The sequence below is a fragment of the Rhinolophus sinicus genome, chromosome 18 (assembly GCF_057876585.1).
Source record: "Rhinolophus sinicus isolate RSI-liver-muscle chromosome 18, RSI-T2T, whole genome shotgun sequence".
Taxonomy (NCBI): domain Eukaryota; kingdom Metazoa; phylum Chordata; class Mammalia; order Chiroptera; family Rhinolophidae; genus Rhinolophus; species Rhinolophus sinicus.
In genome coordinates, this window is record NC_142518.1 from 40,821,053 (window position 1) to 40,844,211 (window position 23,159).

A 23,159-nucleotide genomic window follows, 5' to 3' on the forward strand; every position below is an offset into this window, starting at 1 on the left:
TAACTTGCAGTAGTACATTAACCACAAAATTACACCATTATTTTTTAGTTCAAGGAAAAGGGAGACAACAATAAAAACACATACACGTAAGTACTCCAATATTGATTTCTAAAAAGAAATGAAAATATTCAGCCAGAAGCTTCTTACCAATATGGATTTGCAGACACCTGCAACAGCCTGACACGCTGCAGATGTGGGAAAGTCAATGGGCAGATTGGGAAGCCCCAAAATGGTAACCAAAGGCAAGAGGCCTTTCTGATTCACAAATTCCTGGCAGTGGTCATCTGTTGTATTGTTGCTCAGAATAGATTCCACAAATTTCATCTAGGTAATGAAAATTAAAAAAAAAAAAAGTTAAAGCCTGACACTTGGAATTAAAAGGCCAGTTTGAAATAAGGATGGGGTAGCCTTGTAGTCACAAAATCAGTATTTTCTAGAATACCTAAAACCTCAGGTAAACAGGGATAGATATATGATATGGACCCTAAACATCCAGAAAATAAGGAATAATTACTTCTTAGCAATCTACCTTTTCAGCCACACCTAATGTCACACAATTTGAGAGCACAGTGAGGTTAAATGATTTGCTCAGGGCCACAGAAATTGCTCAGGAATTAGTGTCAGAATCAGGTCTATCTCTTAATTTCCTCATTTAGTGCTCCTATGATAATGTGTTGCCTCTCCCCTGAAACAAGCTTGGACACTTTCCCTCAAATGTGCTCATTATGCAAATGAAACCTAAAACTCTAGAGGAGTTATTCGGACCAAATAAATAATTTTGTAAGGATAGAAACATGAAATGTGGGCAACAAACACACAGGCACAAGAGAAACCATCTTGGGAAGTCCTAGAAGTACTAAATGGGCTAGAACAAATGCTAAGTGGACTTCCCCATATATGTAAACAATTACGGGAACAGTCGAACTGTTCATTTTTTCCTGTGAGATACACAGGAAGTTAAAAAAAAAGAACACACTAATTTTTTTTAAAAAAGAGAAAAAATGTTACACACATTCAAAGATAATACTAGATTGGCTTAACAAAGCCCACTCTATTTCTATTTGGATTCCAATGGGGAATGGTAACAACAAACAGAAACTTGGGAATATTCTAAAAAGGGAGACTGTTGGCTAGATTTTGGCAAACCAGTCTCACAGAACAAGGTTTGAAAGCTTTCCCCCACTGCTCCACATTTTAAGGGCTCCAGTGAAAATAAAAACACAGAAATCACTGGATTATTTTGTAACCACGTATTTTTCAGAAAAGCACACACCTTTATTCATTTGACCCCACCATGACTCTTACCACATTAAGGATGTAATCCATGAGGGGAATAGGAATACGTTCCTCGGTACCAACAACCCTGTTAAGGGAGAAAAGAATGAGTTATACAGAAATTCAAAATACCAGTGCAAGAGAACAAAGAGAGGAATGGAACACAGCATGAAATTCTAGGCCTTTTTCTAAGTTAGACTACTTAACAGCCTTTAGTGTATGTATGTGTGTGTGTGTGTGTGTGTGTGTGCGCACGATATATATATATATATATATATATATATATATATATATATATATATATATATATATATATATCTCATAAGAAAAAATAAGAGTTGCAATCAATTCTGCAACTAGCTTTCCTAGCCTGACTAGGTTGAGATCATAAAAGGAAAAATGCAACCTTCACAAATCCAGCAGGAATATCACAAAAGAAATTACCCTACCTTAGGCCAACTACCGTAGGAGTTTCATTATCAATACGAAAATATTAAAAATAAGCAAGTTTAATTAAGAGACTACTTAAACATTTGCTTAAAGAAAGGCGCTCAAGAAACAAATTCATAAACATTGTACCATGTTCTTGTATAAGGTTTAGTTAAAGAGCAGGAAATGCAATTTAATTTTGCTCAAAATCCCATGCTTAGACTGACAAACCATTCAGAACAAAGTTGGTCAAAGATGAAGTCAATACCCAAGGCCTCCTTCTATAACAATCTGTGCTTGTGTCACAACAGTTCCTAAACTATCCAAAAATAGTGATCAGGCTTTTGCTTCAGATGCTTCAATGCTGTACTGCAGATGAAAAGGCCGCAATAATGCCATAGCCACAGAATATGCAGCCTTTAGTTCAATGACTACATCTTGGCATTTGCAAGAAATAAACAGAGGGGAAAAAACCCACAAGTGTACTGAAATGAAACAAAGTCTACCTCAAAGATAAACCCTAGGAAGGGATAAAACTTCAGTGAAAAAAGGAGTGCTTTGCATATAGGCCCTTGGAACAGATTTTAGGGGAAAAGGCAGAGATGGAAGTAGGGAGAGGTAGTGGGGAAAGAGAAGGCAAAAAAAGTTGGCAAAAATCTAGTAATTTTCATCTCTGAGCAAGAGAAAATGTGAATAAAGCTTTGCTAGGCACAGGGACATTTGGCAGAAAAATCTAGACAACGACAGTGGAAAAGCATCACAAATGGCTCCACTGATGAAATATCCAGAGCTAGGATGAACATGCCCAATAGAGAGTTTCAGAAAGAGCTTTGTATAAAGAACCCAAAGATAGGTGTGAAATGATTGCAGGGGAAAAAAATCACAAAGCTTTCCTTGACTATGCAACATTTGCAGCGTTCCCTGCCACTCACACCATTATCAATCCGAGCTGGCTTTCACCTCCTTGGAAAGAACCCAGAGATCCATCTCTACAGCTAAGGAGCACAGGTGTGGCTCTAGCCCAATGAGACACCTTTGTAGAAGCCAGACATAATAGCAAAGAGCCAAGGCAATAGCACAAAATGGGACCCAGGTACTTCATTCATTTGCTAAATGACAGCTGGGGAGAATAAGAGAGAAAACAACCAACAGAGGACAAACTTGGTCATTAACCACTTTTCTCCCTACCCTCATTCTTTGGCTTCCAGGCTCAGGAGGTCATATACGAATAGTAAAAATGATCAATTCTCTCTAGTACAAATCCCTCTACCAACTGGTTTTAAGAAAAATGTCACTCTACTCTTAACCTTAAATGAAACTTTGACCCATAGTATTTTTGAAACAATTAAAGACTGCATACCTATGATGAATGAAACAATTTACCTTAACTGTCAAATTAAAAACATCCTGTCTCTGCCTTCCTCTCCAAAACATGCACACATTTCCAAACTCAATTTTACTCTGGTCAATTTTACATGTGTATTTATGGTGCAGAAGCCCTTAATCAGAAGTAAAGGAGGATTCCAGTTGTCATAGTGCAGTGTATAATACAACAGACCTCATGTGGTGTTTCTTGGCGGGGGGTGATGTAGGGGGAAACCAGGTCTTTCTTCCAGCTCTTGAGGAAACACAGCTGTCTTTGGGAAAGAACCCCTCCCAGTGGGCCATGATTCAGGGAGCAACTGCTTCTCTGCATTCACCGCCTTTAAAGTCCAGACAGCTGCTATTCAAGTTCCTAAGACCACATGGATTTATATAACCCGTACCCTTCAAATTGCTCGTGATAGGCAGTTAAGTTAGGCAAAGTAAATGGAATCAACCACAAAATAAACTATGTGGTCCCAACTAAAACCCGTGGTTACTAACTGGCAAGTATATTCATCTCCGGCACTATCAGTTTTGCTGAGATCAAACAATTTAGAAGGCAGAAGAGGCCAAAAGGCAAGTACTTAGAACTACCTGTGATGAATGCCTCTGCATGTAGAACAGAACTTCATGTATGTGGCATAGACTGTAGTGCCTACATTTCCTTATTCCAGATCTCTAGCACAAAACCATGTATCTCAAGATCAAACACAAATATCATTTTGAAATATTAGCTGTAGATTTTGGAAAAAAATAAAAGAATTGCCTTAGCCTGGAAAAAAATAGAAACTCAAAAAGTCCATCAACAGGAGAATGGATAAACACTGTAGTATATTCATACACTGGAATACTACTAAACAGTGAAGAGGAACCCACTGGTAGATGCAACAACACATCTCAAAAACATGTTGAGCAACAGAAGCCAGATACAAGAAAGTAAGCATGTCAGATATGCTACACATATAAAAGTCCATTTATTCTATTTATATGACATTCAAGAATAGGTAAACTTACTCTATGATGATAGGAATAAATATTTGCCTCATTTTAGGGTAGGGAAATAGAAAACTTAAAATCTGTGCAGTTTACTGTGTAGAAATTATACCTTAATAGAAAATATTGGAAAAAATTTACTCATGTGTACTTAAAGCATTGGAAAACAGACGAGGTCATGGGAGACAAGAATTTGTTCAGGAGTCCCACTGAAGAATTTTGTGTTTCGGGGGGTGGGTACGAACAAGACTTTCGGGCAGAGGGGTGGCACACACTGCAAATTTTTCTAAGTCTCTTCCCATATTGGCAGAAAGTATATAGCAACTCCTACCATAACAACTGCCAGGGGTAAGGAGATAAAAGAACTTTCCCTTTAATATACTGTAACTTTCAAAATGGAGGTAGAGTTTAGAGTCTCTTGCTTTTCCTTCCAGTCCTAATAATCCATGTAGTCCTAATAGGCTTCTGAAGGCGGCAGAAGTGGAAAAGCATATATGTACCAACATTTGTGAGACTATCAGGTACGTTATGTGAGGCCGTGATGAACACCCAGACCAGGCAGACTATAGAAAAACATCGATATTGTGGAACATCAACTACTAGAGTCCTTTGCAGCTTAGAAGCTACATATGACTAACACTGTGGTGGAGTATTAATGCTGTGGGTCTAGATTTTTACTGTCTCTTCATTCTCATTCATGTTTCATTAGGGCCAGCTAGCTCTCTCTTGGCACTTAAGACTCAGGGAATCCTTAATCCCAAGGCTCTCGGATCCATTCCCCCAATGCACTAAATAAACATTTATTGACTGATTATCTATTACATAGGAAGTGGCTGAGATACAGTGTTGAATGAGACATTGTCGCTGCCCCGAAGGAGCATACAGATTAGTGCGGGGAAGCCATTAGAATATATGAATAATTCTGACAAAACTGTTAGGAGAACACAAATGATCGACTTCCTATTTGGAGGTAAAAGGAAAAGCTCCTTTAAGAATGAGACATTTGGAGCACTTGAGATCGCGCTCCCCAGAATAGGTCATCAGTTTTGGCTCAAACTTTTATAAAAATTCTTTAAAAAAACAAAAAAAGGAAAAGAAAAAGAAGGATGCATTTGAGCTGGCCTTGCAAGAATGTGGTAGATGGAAAAGGAGGTAAGATAATTTGGGGATGGAGGATAAATATGGATAGAACGTAGTGACACATGATATCTCAAGAAAATCATGGAGAGTGAAGAAATACAAGGGCTTGAGAAAATGTCAATAAACCATGACAGCTTGAAATCTGGGTACACTACATCTAAGGTATCTGTAAGATGTCCAGGTAGAAAAGAAGTTATATGCAGATGAATGCACATAGCTTGACTCAAAACTACCACCACTCATGTTTAAGAAATCTTTACCTTGTTTATAGGCAGAAAAGAGAACCCTATCTCAGCAGGGTGGCTGACAATCAAGGGTATGAAACTAAGATTCTGACTCATATGTAAATAGTTTTGCTTTCTTTCAGGGTATTTTCTTCTTCTAGAAAGAGAACATTTTGATCAAAACAGAAGATGCTGCTAGAATGAAGGCAGGGTCGCCTACTCAGACAAGGGTAAGATGTCTACTCCACAAAGCAATGTACTTAGCAGTTAATGCCTCTCTTCCAGAGAAACTCATACCAGCAGGCTCAACACTTCCTAGAGTTCCAGAAGTGCATATTGGTTTTGGAGTCTAGACCTTTGCTTTTGCTGTCTATTCCACCATAATCTTCTCTTAAGTCCCAAGCTCAAATCCATTCATATCTACGCCTAAAATGCTCATGCTTCTCTCAGAACTACTTACCTATACGCCAAGAGTGTATTAAATGAGTGAATGCATGACTGTCCAGAGGGATCACACCCACTTCTAGCATGAAGGTGATTAAGAGTTATAGCTACAATTGTCAGGTGGACTATCCACTACCGGCCAGCAGTCTTTAAGCCCATCCCCAACCCCATCTCACCATCCAGGTAGTCAATTTTTATGTAGAAGAAACCTCAAATAAAAATAAGAAAATCTAATGTGCCTGCTTAAACCATCTAGTACATTCCAAAGCCTTCAGGATTCATCTGGAATATGTAATCAAACAAAAACAAAGGTGAAAAAAACCAACAAATCCCTGTATCGCTTAAGGACTTTTATTTAAGAGACAGGCTTCAAAAGTGCAAAGTGTTGCACATGTGCTCACTTATGGAAACAGTCAAGCAGCCAACGACGCGGAATACCACACCAACAAGGAAAAAGAAAAGAAGTCTTCTGAGGAAAGCCCATCAACTTGATATACTGATTCTGATTCAATTTCATGAACTTTTAAGAAAGAGAGCTTGCTAAGGTAACCAATACAATTAAATGCCAAAGCACAAGGGTCAAAGAAGAAAAACCCTATCGACTCTTAGGGCCACATGAATGCTAATGATGTAATCCAACTCCCTCACATTTCCAGATGAAAATGCCATGCCCAAGACCACAAAGCTAGTAGTGAACCTTTCTTGCAAACACTTACTGCTGATTAGGCTCGGTTTCATTCTGCTGGGTAGAATTAAAGCTCTGCATGGCCTGTACTTCCTCTTCTTCCTCATCCTCACTAGAGGCCTCTTCTGCAGCATGATTAGACCTTGGGGGAGGAGCAGTGGCACTGCCATCTGCCTTCTGGATTGATGGCTTCTGACAGATGTATTTAGGGTCTTTCCCAAGATTACAGATTTCTTCAAGTAACTGAAAGGCACAGGAAATAAAATTATTTATTAGGAATTACGGAATGGGGAGGGGTGACTAACATTTTTGGATTATTTTCTATGTGCTATACATAGAAGTACCAAAACACTACATACATGTTATATACACCATTCCTGAAATGTAGTCATTAACCCCATTTTACAAACAACGGAAATAAATAACTTGTTCAGGGTCACATGGCTATTAAGCGATTGACTGATCTGACTCCATGTCCTAATTCATCAAGCCCCATGAATTCATACTATTTTCAACAACCCTACTAGGCAACTGACAGGGCTAGTAAATGTGAAAAATAATCAAGAAACAAAGATTAGAAAGGGTAATATGCTTTTACAAACAGAAGCTAAGGCGTGGCGACTTGTTAATATCCTATATAAGAAAGCAATACTTAAGTGACTTTCTGGAGGGATGGACAAAGGACCAACCCAAGCACATGGAGAAAAATTAGACAGAATCTTATTGGCACTGCCCAAGAATCCAAATGCCCTCCAGTAGGTCAAGCCTTTTTCTAAAAACTCCCCATTCACTGCTCTCAAGCCCATGGTCACAATCTAATCACTTCCCACCTTGATGATCGCAGTCGTTGCGTCCGTTTTGAGCGTGGGCTGATGCCTCATGAGCTCATCAACAGCACTCCCCAGGTTGGATGCAGTATCCCCTTAAAGCAAAAACAAACAAGCAAAAAACTGTGAGAAAGACTGAAGAAAATAGAGCTTGTGCTATTTTCTATGCCAATATAAGGAGGAAAGAAGAAACTGAGCTGGTCGCACATTTTCCAATGTTGTGCTTTCTCGAATGAATGCACACCAACCTCGGCAACCAAATCTCTGGGGAGGAGGAAGGAAACTTTACCAGTCTAGTAAACATTTTAAAGTAACCATGTATGCTGCAGTCTGTCCAGGCAATCTCTACTGTCAAGGTCTGAACTACTATGGCAGATTAAAGAGAAAACAAAGAAGCACAAACTATTAACCCTCTGGCTGCACCAGTAAACAATGATACTGGTTAGAATGCTACAGAGGATGCTGAAAGCATGAAGCACATTTTTGAAAACTGGATTCTTTTTGGAGCCCTACCTTGTTCCTGTTCTTCAACGATCTGGTCTCCAATACACTCAGTGAAGTCTATTCATTTGTGACTAACTTAGGGACTTGGATGTTAGAGCAGAAGATTAGGAGAATCAACACCTTGGGACTTCCATATCTCCTCTTGCTTCGACTAGGTGGTGGACCTAGAAATCTGCTGCTACCGTCTAAAACTCATTTCTCACCAGCACCATGACAGCACATTTAACAGTGAACTGCTGAGAAGTATGGAAATATTATGTGCAGAGGCTAAGGATGAAGTATTCTTTTCTACCTGCAAGTCAATTTATGGTGATAATTCCCATTGAGCTTAGCACACCAACACAGAGAAATGATGTGAGGTCAGGAAGGGTTTCCTTGCCAACTGGTGACTTGTTAATCATCTAAAATCTTGGCACAACAGCAAACTGATTATTTATTTTAAGATACATCTTGGTGACTTACCAAGGGGATCAGAACTCCTCCTCCTCCGCATGGCTGGGAGGTAATCTGGAGACAGAAGAACTTTGAAGAGACGTTCAAAAGGCTGACACTGTACAAATGACTGGAGACCTCGTGCATTCAAGCAGAGTGCACTGAATACATTTGGGAGGGAACCAAGGACTTCACGGGTAGCAGGAACCTAGAGAGAAAAGTGAGTTTGAAGACATGTAAAAGAATTCAGTTGTAGATGTGTAGATGATAAGAAACTTTGGCCAAGGATATCACACAGAGAGAAAAGGGATCTTGAACAATCACGCCCCAGTTAGTTTCAATACTACAAACAGAAGAAGTAGAATTTGAATGCCATAAGACTGCAGAGAGAGAGAGAGAGAGAGAGAGAGAGAGAGAGAGAGAGAGAGAGAGAGAGAGAGAGAGATATTGATATTGATATTGATATTGATTGATTTTGCGGGGAGGGGTATACATGGAGATTTCTTTACAGAGCAGCAGAAAGGACTCACATCTTTGATAAGCAGTGCATGCAGCATGACATCTGTCAATCCATTATCCTGGAGTGAGGACAGCAGTGATGGTTCTTGAAATACAAACACAGTCACCACTTCAGTAGCTAAAAGAGAGAGACAGAGAGAGAGAAATATGAAAAACTGAGATTCTTCTTAAGTATAAAAAGCAAAATTCTAAAGGCTTAAAAACCAAACATACTAAATGTACAATTTAAACACTTGTGCTTACCATGAAAAATTCACAATAATGCTCATCAGAGATTAACCATTATTAAGAATTTAGTGACTACCCCTCAAGATTTTTATCAGCAATGCAGAGGCATGACAACCATAGTTAATAATACTGTACTGAATACTGGAAATAAACTAAGAGATTAGATATCAGGTGCTCTCATCACATAAAAAAAGGTAACTATGTGAGGAGACATGTTAATTACCTTGACTACAGAAATCATTTCACTGTGTATCAGATCATGTTGTATACCCTAAATATGTAAAATTTTATTTAAAAATGTATAATAAAATAAAAATCAGGATTTTATAAGGCATATTTTTATACAAAGTGAGGTTATATTGTTATGTAACTTGTTTTCCCCCCAACTGTAATATATATGTCATATAGTCTCCTTTATCTTTCCGTCACTACAACTCATTCGATTTGAATAGCTGCATACCATTCCACTAAGTACATGTACCACCATATATATAAAAAGCAGTCCACAACTGTGAGACTTGATAAACCTGAACACACATCCGTTTTTGTCAGCTTACCCAGAAAACAATCTAAGATGAAGCGGGGGTGGTTTGCTGGGTTAAAGTGTACATAAACTGATGAAAATGAACAAAATGTATTCTCAAAAAGCCTTTTCAACAATTTAAAAATATCATCAGAATTTTTAGGAGTCCTTGGGTATTAATCGGACCATTTTTTGACAAATTAGAAATGTGCCGTAAAGACTACTACTGTATTTCACCCAAAATAAGACCTAACCAGAAAATAAGCCCTAGCATGATTTTTCAGGATGCTTGTAATATAAACCCTACTCCCAAAATAAGCCCCAGTTGAGATCGTCATCCAGACAGATGCATTTAATATGTCCATTGCCAAAGGACGGATGTATTGAACTGTAAAATAATATTAATATATAACTAAATAATATTGACATTAATACTTAAAATAAATAATATAAATTGTAATTAAGTTATCTGTAAATGCCCAAGCAGGGGCCTTTGGACGACAGGTAAATGCCTATGTAAACAGATGAACTCGAGACTTACCAATGACCAGAGTACAGACACAACGCATGAATAACGTGCACACCTGATACCGAACAGACGTGGTTGTGTCTAATATGAATCAGCATAATTCAATGTGTCATGTGTTGTAACGGACGTACTTAACGCACTCATGTGAAATGAAGAAACATTTTCTGAATTTTGGTGCCTGCAATTTTTCGTCGCTTTTGTGTGGACTATCATTCTTAACTGTCATCATTTTTGTTGCCATTCCTGTCTTGTAAGTCTTCAATTAACACCTGATTTAATGGTAGGTTTAAAGGGTAGATTCAAAGATATTTTGACCCCCAGACAAGATGTGGGCAAAAAGAAAGAGCTATTCCGTCGAGTACAAGAAAGGAATCGTGGAGGATTCCCAGGGAATGAATTTTGCGGCTTTCTGCAAGAAGAAGTTGGATCTCCGAACGGTCCGAAAATGGCGAGCAGAGTATGTTAACCTCAGTCAACAGGTGGATGAGGGAAATGCTAAGAAGCGCAAGTGTGGATCAGGTCGGCAGCCATCATTTCCTGAGCTGGAAGACATCATCTGTGAATGGATTGCTGACAGGAAAGCAAAGGCTTTGGTTGTGTGTAGGGCTGATATTCAAGCATTTGCCCTTGCAGTGGCACCACAGTTAGAAATATCCCCAGAATAATTCAAAGCATCACAACACTGGCTGGATGGCTTCCTTCAGCGATATGAACTGTCTCTAAGATCAACAACACTCTTCAAGCTGGAAGATACTAAAGTTATTAAATGTGCACTTGCATCCAAGTCCTTTGTTGATGACATCGACTTTTCTAAATACCAACTCTCCAACAGGATTGCTATGGATGAAACTGCAGTGTTTTTGGGCCAAGGATCTCTAACGACAGTTGATTAAAGGGGTGCCTCGTCAATCTACATTCCCTCCATTTGTTACGAAAGTGCACATGTTACCTGTATTTTGACAATTCTTCTGGATGGAAAGAAAGCCCCACCTCTAATCATCACTAAGGGCAAGAAAGATAAGGTTGAACGTGTTTCAGGCATTTATGTTCTTGAAACCGAAAAAGCCTGGTGCCCACAAGCAGTTATAAGGAAGTGGCTTGATTTAATGCTGCCACTTGTTTTGCGAGGTGGCCAAAGGGGTCTGCTGGTCTGGGATTCAGCCAGCACTCACCGTGCTAAAGACATGAAGAACTTCCTTGCAGAGAGAACAGATGGAATAATGATTCCCACAGGAATGACTGCCTATCTTCAGACTCTTGATATTGCAATAAACAACCCATTCAAGGACCATTTGTGTCTAGAAACCAATGACTACATTGAAAATAAAATGGAGAGAAATCAGTGTGGAACTTTGTGAAGCCTAGCCTGCAAGAGGTCATGACTTGGGTGAAGAATTCCTGGGATAAAATCACTGATAGCTGTGTTGCCAATGCGCTACGAGCAGGCTACATGGACAAGAAGTGCTCATTTAAGGAGAGCTCTATTGCTGAACATGAGAGGTTGGGGCCAGTGGTTCTACAGGAAATGTAGTCGCAAGATGTTCAAGCCAGAATTCGGGGTTTGGAGAGCTATGATGATGTTCCAGAAGAAGATGACATGACTGTATTTGAATAAATGTAGATTTCTGTACATGAATAAATGAATAAATGTAGATTGTTGCACATGAAAAACTAAAACATCCCCTGAAAATAAGCTCTAATGCGTCTTCTGGAGCACAAATTAATATAAGACCCGGTCTTATTTTCAGGGAAATATGGTATCAATGTTTCTAGAACATGGCTAAAACTCTACTCAAAAGGAAATAGTACAGCATTAATGTGTTCATTTAAAAGTAACTAAAAGAGAAGCTAGAATTAACAGAAAAAAGTTTAACTTAGTGCACTAACTAAAAAAAAGTTAATAACTAAAATAATTAAAACCAATAACTAGCCCTCTGAAAAGACTGAGAAAGCTTAAAAAGTTGTGGGAAATCTAATAAATAAAAGAGAATAATACATATCAGTAATGAAAATAGGAGATTTAAATTATTTTACAAACTGTATGCTAACAACTGAAATGAAATGTTTTTGTAAGAAAATGTCATAAAAATCCACTATTGAGAAATGATAGCAAAGCAAATTAGACCAAAAACCACAAGAATTTTTAAAAGTAAAAAACAGTAAGTAGCAGGAAGGCACCAACCAACAGTTTTAGATGCGAGTGTTATTAAACTTTCCAGGAGGAATTAAGACAGGTTTTCCAACTCACTTTATGAGATTTTTAAAGTTAGATTTTAAAATCTGACAAAGAAGGTACACACTTATATATCCATAAACCATGTATAAAACAAACTCACAACAGTGATGTCTTGAGATCTAAAAGAAACCAGAGGATTTTCAGTTCAAGAGAGTGAATAGAGCACCGCTCATAAATTCTAAATGCCACTGAAATGGCGGATATGTGACAAATATTGGGGACCAACAGTTGTCAATGGCTTTGGGGATTTCTGATGGGCTATAAACTTATGGAAAATTTAAGTCCTTTTTTTGGGTTCCTACCAGTGTATGGCAGACCCTTCCATAGACTTTCATTTGTATAAATGTCTGAATTCTAAGGGGTTACTAAAATGGAGTATTCATAAACTAAAATTAGTGTTCTAATAGAGGTTACAAAGACATCATATCTCTTACTTAACAGAGGTCTAACTCTAATGCTATGTCGTAATGCTACAGTGCAAAGGGACAACTTAAACCCTTTTTAAAAATTAACAGATGACCAAGAATTAGAACTTAAAAAGGAAACATACACACAAACCAATCATCTCCAGATGGAACCAAGTAACTGACTACTGCGAGTTAAGTAATAAAGACAAACTTTTTAAAACATTGGTTAAAATTCAGGAATCTACAAAACCCATAAAACAGAAATAATTTAAGACAAAGGGTCTCTTAAAAATGTTTGTAAAAAACAAAGAGTTCAATGATCCAATAGGCATCTTGAAAGATTATACAGAGAAATTCTCGCAGAAAGTGACATGAGATTAATACGGTAGGCTTACCAGCTATACAATAGGGTTTCTGGGAGAGAACATGTAAATTAAAAGGAACCAAATAAATTTTTCTGAAGCAGAAAAAATATTCAGATTTTAAAAATGGCCTAAGTAACCAAGTTCTATGAGGGAACACTCAAAAGAATTACAACTAAAAACATCCTGGTGAAATTTGTGAGCTCCAAGCGTAAAGAGAAAATGAAGCTGCCTACAAAGGAATGAGAACCAGTTGAACATCACGGTTATGCACAATATATAATACTAGAAGACAACAGAGAAACATTCACAAAATCCTGAAAGAAAAAAGTTTAACACCTTAAGAATTACCCAAAGATGTACTCTAACAAAATTACATAATGAAGCAGAGAAGGGAAGTCAAGGGTTACTAAAAAAAGAAAAGAAAGAAAATGGTGAGAAAGAAGTGAAGCAAATGCAGGCTGAAAGTCTTACTTTGTCTAGTTTGGCAGAAGACAGTGTAAGAAATTTTAAGTTTATATGTCAATAAAACAAAATAAGGATAACCATTACAAAAAAAAGAAGAAAATTAATGTAAGATTCAGAATACGAAAAAAACATTAACATTAAACACAAAAATTTAGGAAAATGTAAAACCTATCACAGAGCACAAAAATGTCAATGGATAAAGTTCCTCTTACAAGATAGAAAAGCACAGTATTGTAATAAAACATTCTGCTGAAAATAACTAAAAGCTGGATAAATACTTGAAATATCTTTTAAAATGGGAAGAGTATACAAAGTATCGTTAAAGGTCCACACTAAGTGAAAGTGGGAATTCAGTAGTGCTTCAGGCTTTTATCTTGATGGTAATTTACCTAACCAAGTGACCTTGGTTTTCAAGACTATTCAAGGTACCTGGAATAGGACACAAAAACATAGGGACATATCTTCATTGAATAGGAAATCCGGTAGAAAGGGAATCTGTTTATATTACAGATGGCAGTACACCAATCACATGTGATGCAGCCTGCTGGAGAGCTGCTGCTTTCCACCCCATGATCAGGTCACTCCTGATAAAGGATGGGACTCAAGAGTCAGCCCGACTTGACAGCTGATTGCAGTCATTTGGCACTGGAGGAAACCCCAATAAAAGTATGTCTATTGTTCATATTTTTATAGACTCCTGGGTGGTAGCTAATGGCCTCATTCCTTTTTTTCTGGTCAATGGGCTGAGAACAGTTACCATATTCAGAATCGTGTCCTATGAAACCTTCCACGTATTACAATTAAAGTCTCTAATGTTTCAATTCATGCCAAGGCCACCACACAAGAAGTTCACATTTTTATGTCATAGCTGATTAAATTGCCCACACTTTGCATATAAGCTGAGATATTACTCCCTGCCCTTGGCTCAATAGGTGCATGAGATCTCCAGTCACCACAGTCCCTGGACCCTTAAAATCAAGGCTACCTGTCATGGCACCCCCAGGCTACTGGCCCGAGCCCAAACTCAATATAATCTTTGTGCTCTGTCCTGCCACTGGCATCATGGCCAACAGGAATGCATACAAAGATCCGAACACCCTTTCTCCAACTGGTAAATTCATTTTATAGAGTGACTGCCCCCAATCTGCTGGTGCAAACTGCTTTGCCCTCACAAAGACTTACTGTTATATAGGCCTGCTCTTGGTTTATCCTTCCTGCCATGCTACTACCAACACCACTATTATACGCCTCACTAAATGTTCGTTCCCTTTGGGCTTCCAGATCACACTGACTCTGACTGGCAGACACATTTTACTGTTCATTCAGTCTGGGCATGGGCTGTAAAAACAAAGCATCACTTGGAGCTTCCAATCTGTCATGTTCAGCAGACAGTAGGCCTAATAGAGAGACATAACGGCCTACTCAAGGATGCTGTCTTAAACTTACAAAATGGACAATGGTCTCCCTAATTGGGTCTCTTCTGCCCATTTTCTGAGTTATCCTGAACTCTCACTCAACATTTTAAGTCATATGACATCCTAATAAAATGCAACTAGGGGAGAGGATCCAAGATGGCAGATTAGGTAAATGCTGTGCCTACTGCATCCCCAGATCACAACAAAATTACAAATAAATTATAAAAAATCAACCTCAAGAATCATCTAAACACTAGCTGAACAGAACCCCTATAATTAAGGATAGAAAGAAAAGGCGACATTGAGACTGACAGGAGGGGCGGGAACGTGAACAGGCTGATCCCAAACCCACAAATAGTGGTTAAAAACCGGGAGGGACACCTTGGTAGTGGAGGCCGCCCCAGAAGACAAGAGAGAGGTCCCAGGGGCTTGTGCTGAGAAGCGGAGTTCCCATAACATCTGGCAGTGAAAATCAGTGAGGACTTCGTCCGTCCGTCCCGATGAGATGGAAGGGGGCTGGAAACCCAGACACCACATGCAGACTCGCTTGCTAACACCTGGTTCTCCAGTGGAGGGGTGGCAACTCAAGAGGTACCAGAGACATAACAAGAGAGTCGTGTGGCTTCTAGTCCAGGGCTGGAGGGACAGTAGTTATTGTCCCTGTTTGAAGCCTGCCGCATGTGTAGCCTACAAGAGCGTGCCATCTTTTCTAAATTGACGCTCCACCAAAGGGCCAAATCTGAGACAGCATTGGTCTGGGAAAACCCACATGTGCGCACCACCTCGGTGATGCCCTGGGTCCCCTCCTGGGCCACCTAGAGCTCCACTGATGGGGATACTCTCAGAGCCTGGGCAGCAACCCTGCTCCACAAGCTGCAGAAGCATTTTAAAGCATCAGACAGTGCCCAGCTGCCTGGGGAACTTTTGGTGGTGGGCAATGGGCCACGATTTGGGCTGTAGCATAATTTTTGCAGCTCTCAGGAATCTGCGAGCCTGAGGTGAGGGTAGGGTGGCTGGCTGGGGTGTTCTCAGGGTGTTTTGCAAAGTGGTTGCAGGCCAGGCACTGGCTCAAGAACTGAATTTACATTAACAGTATAAAAACCAACGGCCACAATTCGCAACTCCCTGGGACACTGCCCTGCTGCGCTAGTTGCTGCACTGCCTGAGGCCGACATTCGTAGGAGGCTCTTTCAACAGGCCTAGGGGACCCTGAGCCTTTTGCAAAGCTGCCCCAGGCTCAACACTTGTGGCACCTGGCCTTGGTTCACAGTGAGGCCACCCCCACACAGCTCCAGGTCCAGCAGAGGCAGCAGCCAACCACATATACCTTTGTAGCTCCTACCAGGTAGCAGGGGACAGTCATAGGCAGCAGCTGAAATCAGCCTGCGTTGGAGCCCCTCCCAAGAGACATGAGAAACATCATAAGCAGAGGCCAGCTTCAGACCACACGAGATCACTACCAGGTTAGCACCACAAGTAGCACACCCAAAGGACGGTCTCAACAGGCACAAGAGCCCTCATGGCTGAATTCCCGAGGGGTCAGCCCCTGCACAGCAGCTGTGGATGTAGCCAATCCTCACAGTCAGCCTGAGTCAATCCCACCCACTGACATGCCAAAAATAATCAAGGCTTAACTAAACAGGAGACTACACACACACTCAAGGGACACTGTTGGAACACACACATAGGTGATCAGGAAGAACGTGCCACTGGCCCACACAGGACATATACTACTACATAAGGCCACCCATCAAAGACTGAGAGACACAGGGAATCTATTTAAACATAAAAGCAAACACAGAGAGGCAGTCAGAATGAGGCAACAAAAACACATGTCACAAAAGAGCAGGAGAAATCTCCAGAAATAGAACTAAATGAAATGGCGGCAACCAACCTACCAGAGACAGAATTTAACACTGGTTATAAGAATGCTTAAGGAACTTTGTGAGAATTTCAACAAAGAGATAGCAAGCATAGAGAAGGACATAGAAACTATGAAAAAACAACCAGTCAGAAATAAAGAACACAATTAACTAAAATGAAGAATACAATAGAAGTAATCAACAGATTAGATGAAGCAGAGGACAGAATCAACGATTTAGAATGCAAGGTAGCAGAAAACACCCAACTGGAACAACAAAAAGAAAAAAGAATAAAAACAAAGAAGGCAGTTTAAGGGTCCTGTTGGACAACATCAAGTGTAACAACATTTGTATCATAGGAGTACCAGAAAAAGAAGAGGGAGCAAGAGATCGAGAACCTATTTGAAGAAATGATCACTGAAATTTTCCCTAACCTGATGAAAGAAATAGACATACAAGCCTGGGAACTACAGAGTCCCAAACAAGATGAACCCAAACAGGCCCACACCAAGACACATCATAGTTAAAATGACAAAGGTTAAAGAGAGAATACTAAAAGCAGCAAGAGGAAGACAACTAGTCACTTAAAATGGAGCTCCCATAAGATTATCAGCTAATTTCTCAACAGAAACTTTGCAGGCCAGAAGGGAGTAGCACGAAATATTCAACGTAATGAAAAACGAGGGCCTACTTTTCAAGACTACTCTATCCAGCAAGGCTATCATTTCAAATTGAAGGTGAGATAAACAGTTTCCCAGACAAGAAAAAGCTAAAGGAATTCATTACCAAATAGCCAGTATTACAAAAAATGTTAAAAGGATTTCTTTAAGCAAAAGAAAGGAGAAAACAAACAAACGAAGATCAAAAATATAAATAAAATGGCAATAACTATGTACCCATCAATAATCACTTTAAATGTAAACTGATTAAATGCTCCAATCAAAAGACAGAAGATAGCTGAAGGGTTAAGAAAACAGGACCCATGCATATGCTGTCTACAAGAGACCCACCTCACATCGAAAAACAAACAGACGAAAAGTAAACAGATGAAAAAAACCTATTTCACACAAATGGAAACGAGAAAAATGTTGGGGTAGCAACACTGATACTGGACAAAATACACTTTAACACAAACACTGTAACAAAAGACAAAATACATTATGTAATAAAAAGGGATGAATCCAAGAGGGCATAACCCTAGTAAACATCTATGCACCCAACATAGGAGCACCTAAATATATAGAACAAATATTGACTGACATAAAGGCAGAGATCAACAGTAACACAATCACAATAGGGGACTTTGACACCCCACTGACACCAATGGACAGATCTTCCAGACAGAAAATTAACAAGGAAACAGCAGCCATAAATGACACACTAGACCAGATGGATTTAATTGATATTTTTAGAGCATTTCACCCCAAAGAGGCAGAATATACATTCTTTTCAAGGGCACGTGGATCATTTTCCAAGACAGATGACATGTCAAGCCACAAAACAAGTCTCAATACATTTAAGAAGACAGAAATCACATCAAGTGCTGTCTCTAACCATGATAGAATGTAACTAGAAATCAATTACAAGAAAAAAACTGAAAAACACATGAACACATGGAGACTAAATAACATGCCACTATATAATGAATGGGTCAACAATGAGATCAAGGAAAAAAAAAATCAAAGGATACCTGAGACAAATGAAAATGAAAACACAATGAACCAAAATCTATGGGACACAGTGAAAGCAGTCCTAAAAGGTAAATTCTTAACAATGTGGACCTACCTCAAGAAATAAGAAAATTCTCAACAGTTTAAGCATACAACTAAGGGAACTGGAAAAAGAACAGCAAACAAAGCCCAAAGAGAGTACAAAAAAGGAAAATAATCGAGATCAGAGGAGAAATCAATGAAATAGAGGCCAATACACACACACACACGTATATATCAATGAAACCAAGAACTGGTTTTTTTAAATAATAAACAAAATTGACAAACCTTTAACCAGACTCATTAAGAGGACCCAAATAAAATCAGAAATGAAAGAGAAGTGACAACAGAAATCACAGAAATACAAAAAAGTTACCAGGTGAATTGTACCAAACATTAAAAAAAAATTAATTAACACCCATTTTCCTCAAAATATTTCAAAAAATCCAAGAGGAAGGAAGGCTCCCAAGCTCATTTTACGAAGGCACCATTACTCTGCTTCCAACAAAGACAAAGACATTACAAAAAAGCAAACTACAGGCTGATATCTCTAGTGAACACAGATGCAAAATTCCTGAAGAACATATTAACAAACCAAATTCAGCAATATGTTAAAAAGATTGCACTCCACGATCAAGTGGGATTCATTCCTGGTATGCAAAGTTGGTTCAATATCCACAAATCAATGTGATACACCACATAAACAAAATGCAAATTAAAAATCACATGGTCATATCAATAGATGCAGAAAAAAGCATCTGACAAAACCCAGCATCCATTTATAATAAAAACTCTGAGCAAAGTGCGAACAGAGGGAACATATCTCAACATAATAAAGGCCATATATGACAAACCCACAGCTAATATCATACTCAAAGTGGAAAAGCTAAAAACATTTTCCTTAAGATCAGAATCAAGACAAGGATGCCCATTTTCACCACTTTTATTCACCACAGTACTGGAAGTTTTAGCCACAGCAATCAAATAAACAAAAGAAAGAAAGAAAGAAAGAAAGAAAGAAAGAAAGAAAGAAAGAAAGAAAGAAAGAAAGAAAGAAAGAAAGAAAGAAAGGGCATCCAAATTGGAAAAGAAGAAGCAAAATTGTCATTATTTGCAGATGACATTATACAATATATAGAGAACACCCAACATTTCACCAAAAAAACTATTCGAACTGACAAATCAATTTAGTAAAGTAGCAGGATACAAAATTAATATTCAGAAATCAGTTGCATTTTTATACATCAATAACAAATTATCAGAAAGAGAAATTAAGAAAACAATCCCATTTACAATTGCATCAAAAAAAGTAAAACAGGAATAAATTTAACCAAGGAAGTAAAAGACCTTTACTCAGAAAAGTATAATACATTGAAGAGAGAAATTAAAGACACAAATAAGTGGAAACATATACCATGCTCATGGATAGGAAAAATTAATATAGTTAAAATGTCCATACTACCCAAAGCAATATACAGATGCAGTACAATCCCTATCAAAATACCAATGATTCTTCTCAGAACTAGAACAAATAATCCTAAAATTTACATGTAACCATAAGAGACTCCGAATACCCACAACAATCCTGAGAAATCAGAACAAAGTGGGAGGTGTCATGCTACCTGATATCAAATTATACTACAAGGCTATAGTAATCAAAGCAACCAGGTATTGGAATAAAAACAAACACATAGGTCAATGGATCAGTATAGAAAGCCCAGAAATAAATTCAAGCCTATATGGTTATTTAATCTATGACAAAAGAAGCAAGAATTTACACTGGGTAAAGACAATCTATTTAATAAATTGTGCTGGGAATACTGGACAGATTCATGGAAAAAATTTAAACTGGATGACCTTCTTACACCATATACAAGAATAAACTCAAAATGGATTAAAGACTTAAATGTAACACCCAAAACCATAAAACTCCTAGAAGAAAATATAGGAAATAAATCCTTAGACGTTGCCCTTAGTAATATTTTTACTGATATATCTGGTTGGGCAAGGGAAATAAAAGAAAAATAAACAAATGGGACTAAATGAAACCAGTTTTTTCACAGCAAAGGAAACCATCAGCAAAACAAAGTCAATGTTGAATGGGAGAAGATACTTGCCAATAACACATGAGATAAGGGGTTAATACTCAAAATTTATTTAAAAACCTCATATAACTGAACACACACAAAAAAAGAAAGGAAGGAAGGAAGGAAGGAAGGAAGGAAGGAAGGAAGGAAGGAAGGAAGGAAGGAAGGAAGGAAGGAGAAAGAAAAAACCATACAACCCAATTAGGAAATGGGCAGAGGACCTGAACAGACATTTCTCCAAAGAGACACACCAATGGCCAACAGACATATGAGAAGATGCTCAAGGGCACTAGTTATCGGACGAATGCAAATAAAAACCACAATGAGATATCACGTCACACCTGTCAGAATGGCTATCACCTATAAACCAACAAGCAAGTGTTGACAAGGATGTGAAGAAAAGGGAATTCTTCTGCACTTTGGTGGGATTGCAAATTGGTGCAGCCACTATGGAAAACAATACGGAGGTTCCTCAAAAAATTAAAAATAGAACTACATATGACCCAGCCATTCTACTCCTGACTACCAAAGAAATCCAAACCACTAATAAAAAAAAAAATGTACCCGTATGTTTACTGCAGTGCTATTCACAACAGCCAAGATATGGAAACAACCAAAATATCCATTAAGAGACGATTGGATAAAGAAATTGTGGTACATTTATAAAATGGAGTGTTACTCTGCCATAAAAATGAATAAAAGCTTACCATTTGCAACAACATGGATGGACCTAGAGGATATTATAGTAAATGAAGTCAGACTGAGAAAGACAAATACCATATGATCTCACTTATATGCATAATCTAAAGAACACGATAATTGAACAAACAAACCAGAAAACACTCAAAGATACCGAGTACAAACTGATGCTTGCTAGATGGGAGGGGGGTTAGGTGAGAAAGGTGAAGGAATTAGCAGTACAAATTGGTAGTCACGAGGATGTGAAATACAGTATGGGGAATGTAGTCAATAATGTTGTAAAAACTATGTATGGCGTCAGATGGCTACTAGACTTAACGAAGGGTTTAGTTCAGAAATTATATAAATGCCTAACCACTGTGCTGTATACCTGAAACTAGTATAAAATAATAGTGAATGTCAACTATAAATTCAAAAAATATATATAGTCATGGGATGTAAAGTGCAGCATAGAGAATATAGTCAACCGTATTGTAATAGCTATGTATGGTGCGAGACAGGTAGTGGAATTGTTGGGTTATCACTCTGTGAGGGGTGTTAAATGTCTAATCATTATGTTGTTTTCTATACCTGAAAGTAATAAAAAATGGAACTAGGACTTCTCTATTTCCTTTTCTAGCCACAAAAGGGGACAGTTCCCATATGAATCTGTGATACCCAACTAGAAACCCTCCTCACTTAGAGACACCTCTCCTTTTTGATTCTGGTGCAATGTATGCTCAATTGGCTCCTATATCAATAGTGCTAACAGAATGGAATCCCAAATTGAGGGCCCTTGCCCTCCAAAAAGACTATTCTGCATGCCACACAAAAGTTATCTACCAAAATCCTTTCTTAGTATGATAGTTTTAAAGGTTCATTAACTGGAGGTCCCTCTTTGCAGGAAATGGAGGTCTTGGTGCCTTTCTGGTCCCATGTCTACAACTTGATGGTTCTTTCAAAGAGAAAGAAAGATCTTCAATTAGTTCTCAGTCCCAACATTCTTAAACAGGATGATAGTTCTAGATCCACCCTATTACCGAGATAGTGAATGGGAAGCCACTACAGGATCTGGGAGAACAATGCCTGCAACTCCCTTAATAAACAGGCACCTTCACCTCGACAAGGCCTACAAACCACAGGTCTGAAAATATTATGGAATGATCTGGCTCTGGTTGGCCTGGCCATGCCTCATTTAGCTCATGGACGGGGTCGGGGATTGTACCCCTCCAGCTTAATGCCAAACTCCTTGGGCTCCTTTATGCTCATGCTGTGACCTCACTTGTTTGGGGTATTCAATCATTCTAGTTTCCCCATAACGAATTACTCTATAAATCCTGGAGACAAAGGAATACTGATCTTCAGTTACTTTTATAATTATTTCTCAAATATGTAAAATTTCCCATCCAAGTTTTGGGGCAAGGCCAGGACTCCCATCAACCCAGCATCCTCAGTGATAATTTCAGCACAACTGATACCCCAGCCTCAATGCTGACACCCACAAATGTTGACTGCCCCTATAATGGCTGCCATATCAATCATCACAACTCCATGGCACCATCAACTGATTTTCCCTCATCTAACCGTCCCTCACTTCACTCTCCATTATCCCACCATCACTACCCACATTTCCCATCTTCCTCAACCTGATAAACAATATTTATATAATAGTAACAGAAAATGTTACCTAAGCGCTAAACCTATAGCAATGTTACAAGGTGCCCTAGCTCAGGCAACCACTTATACAAATAACTAGCCTCCTTGTAGGTGTTCAATATTCATACTGACTACTGGTCACCCTCTCTGGGTTAAGCAGTC

General features: G+C 38.7%; 1 protein-coding gene across 28 annotated transcripts in view; it reads right to left on the reverse strand.

Moving 5' to 3' along the window:
- The window catches only part of HUWE1 (HECT, UBA and WWE domain containing E3 ubiquitin protein ligase 1), a 161,381-nt gene that overhangs the window by 66,649 nt on the left and 71,573 nt on the right, over nt 1-23,159 (reverse strand). For all 28 annotated transcript variants that reach the window (XM_074323887.2, XM_019718916.3, XM_088795037.1 and 25 more), the window contains 6 exons: nt 8,849-8,955; nt 8,349-8,526; nt 7,386-7,477; nt 6,587-6,798; nt 1,306-1,363; nt 148-324 (listed from right to left, as the gene is read on the reverse strand). In XM_074323887.2, coding sequence (XP_074179988.1) covers nt 148-324; nt 1,306-1,363; nt 6,587-6,798; nt 7,386-7,477; nt 8,349-8,526; nt 8,849-8,955 — 824 coding nt within the window. The remainder of the gene's footprint in view (nt 1-147; nt 325-1,305; nt 1,364-6,586; nt 6,799-7,385; nt 7,478-8,348; nt 8,527-8,848; nt 8,956-23,159) is intronic.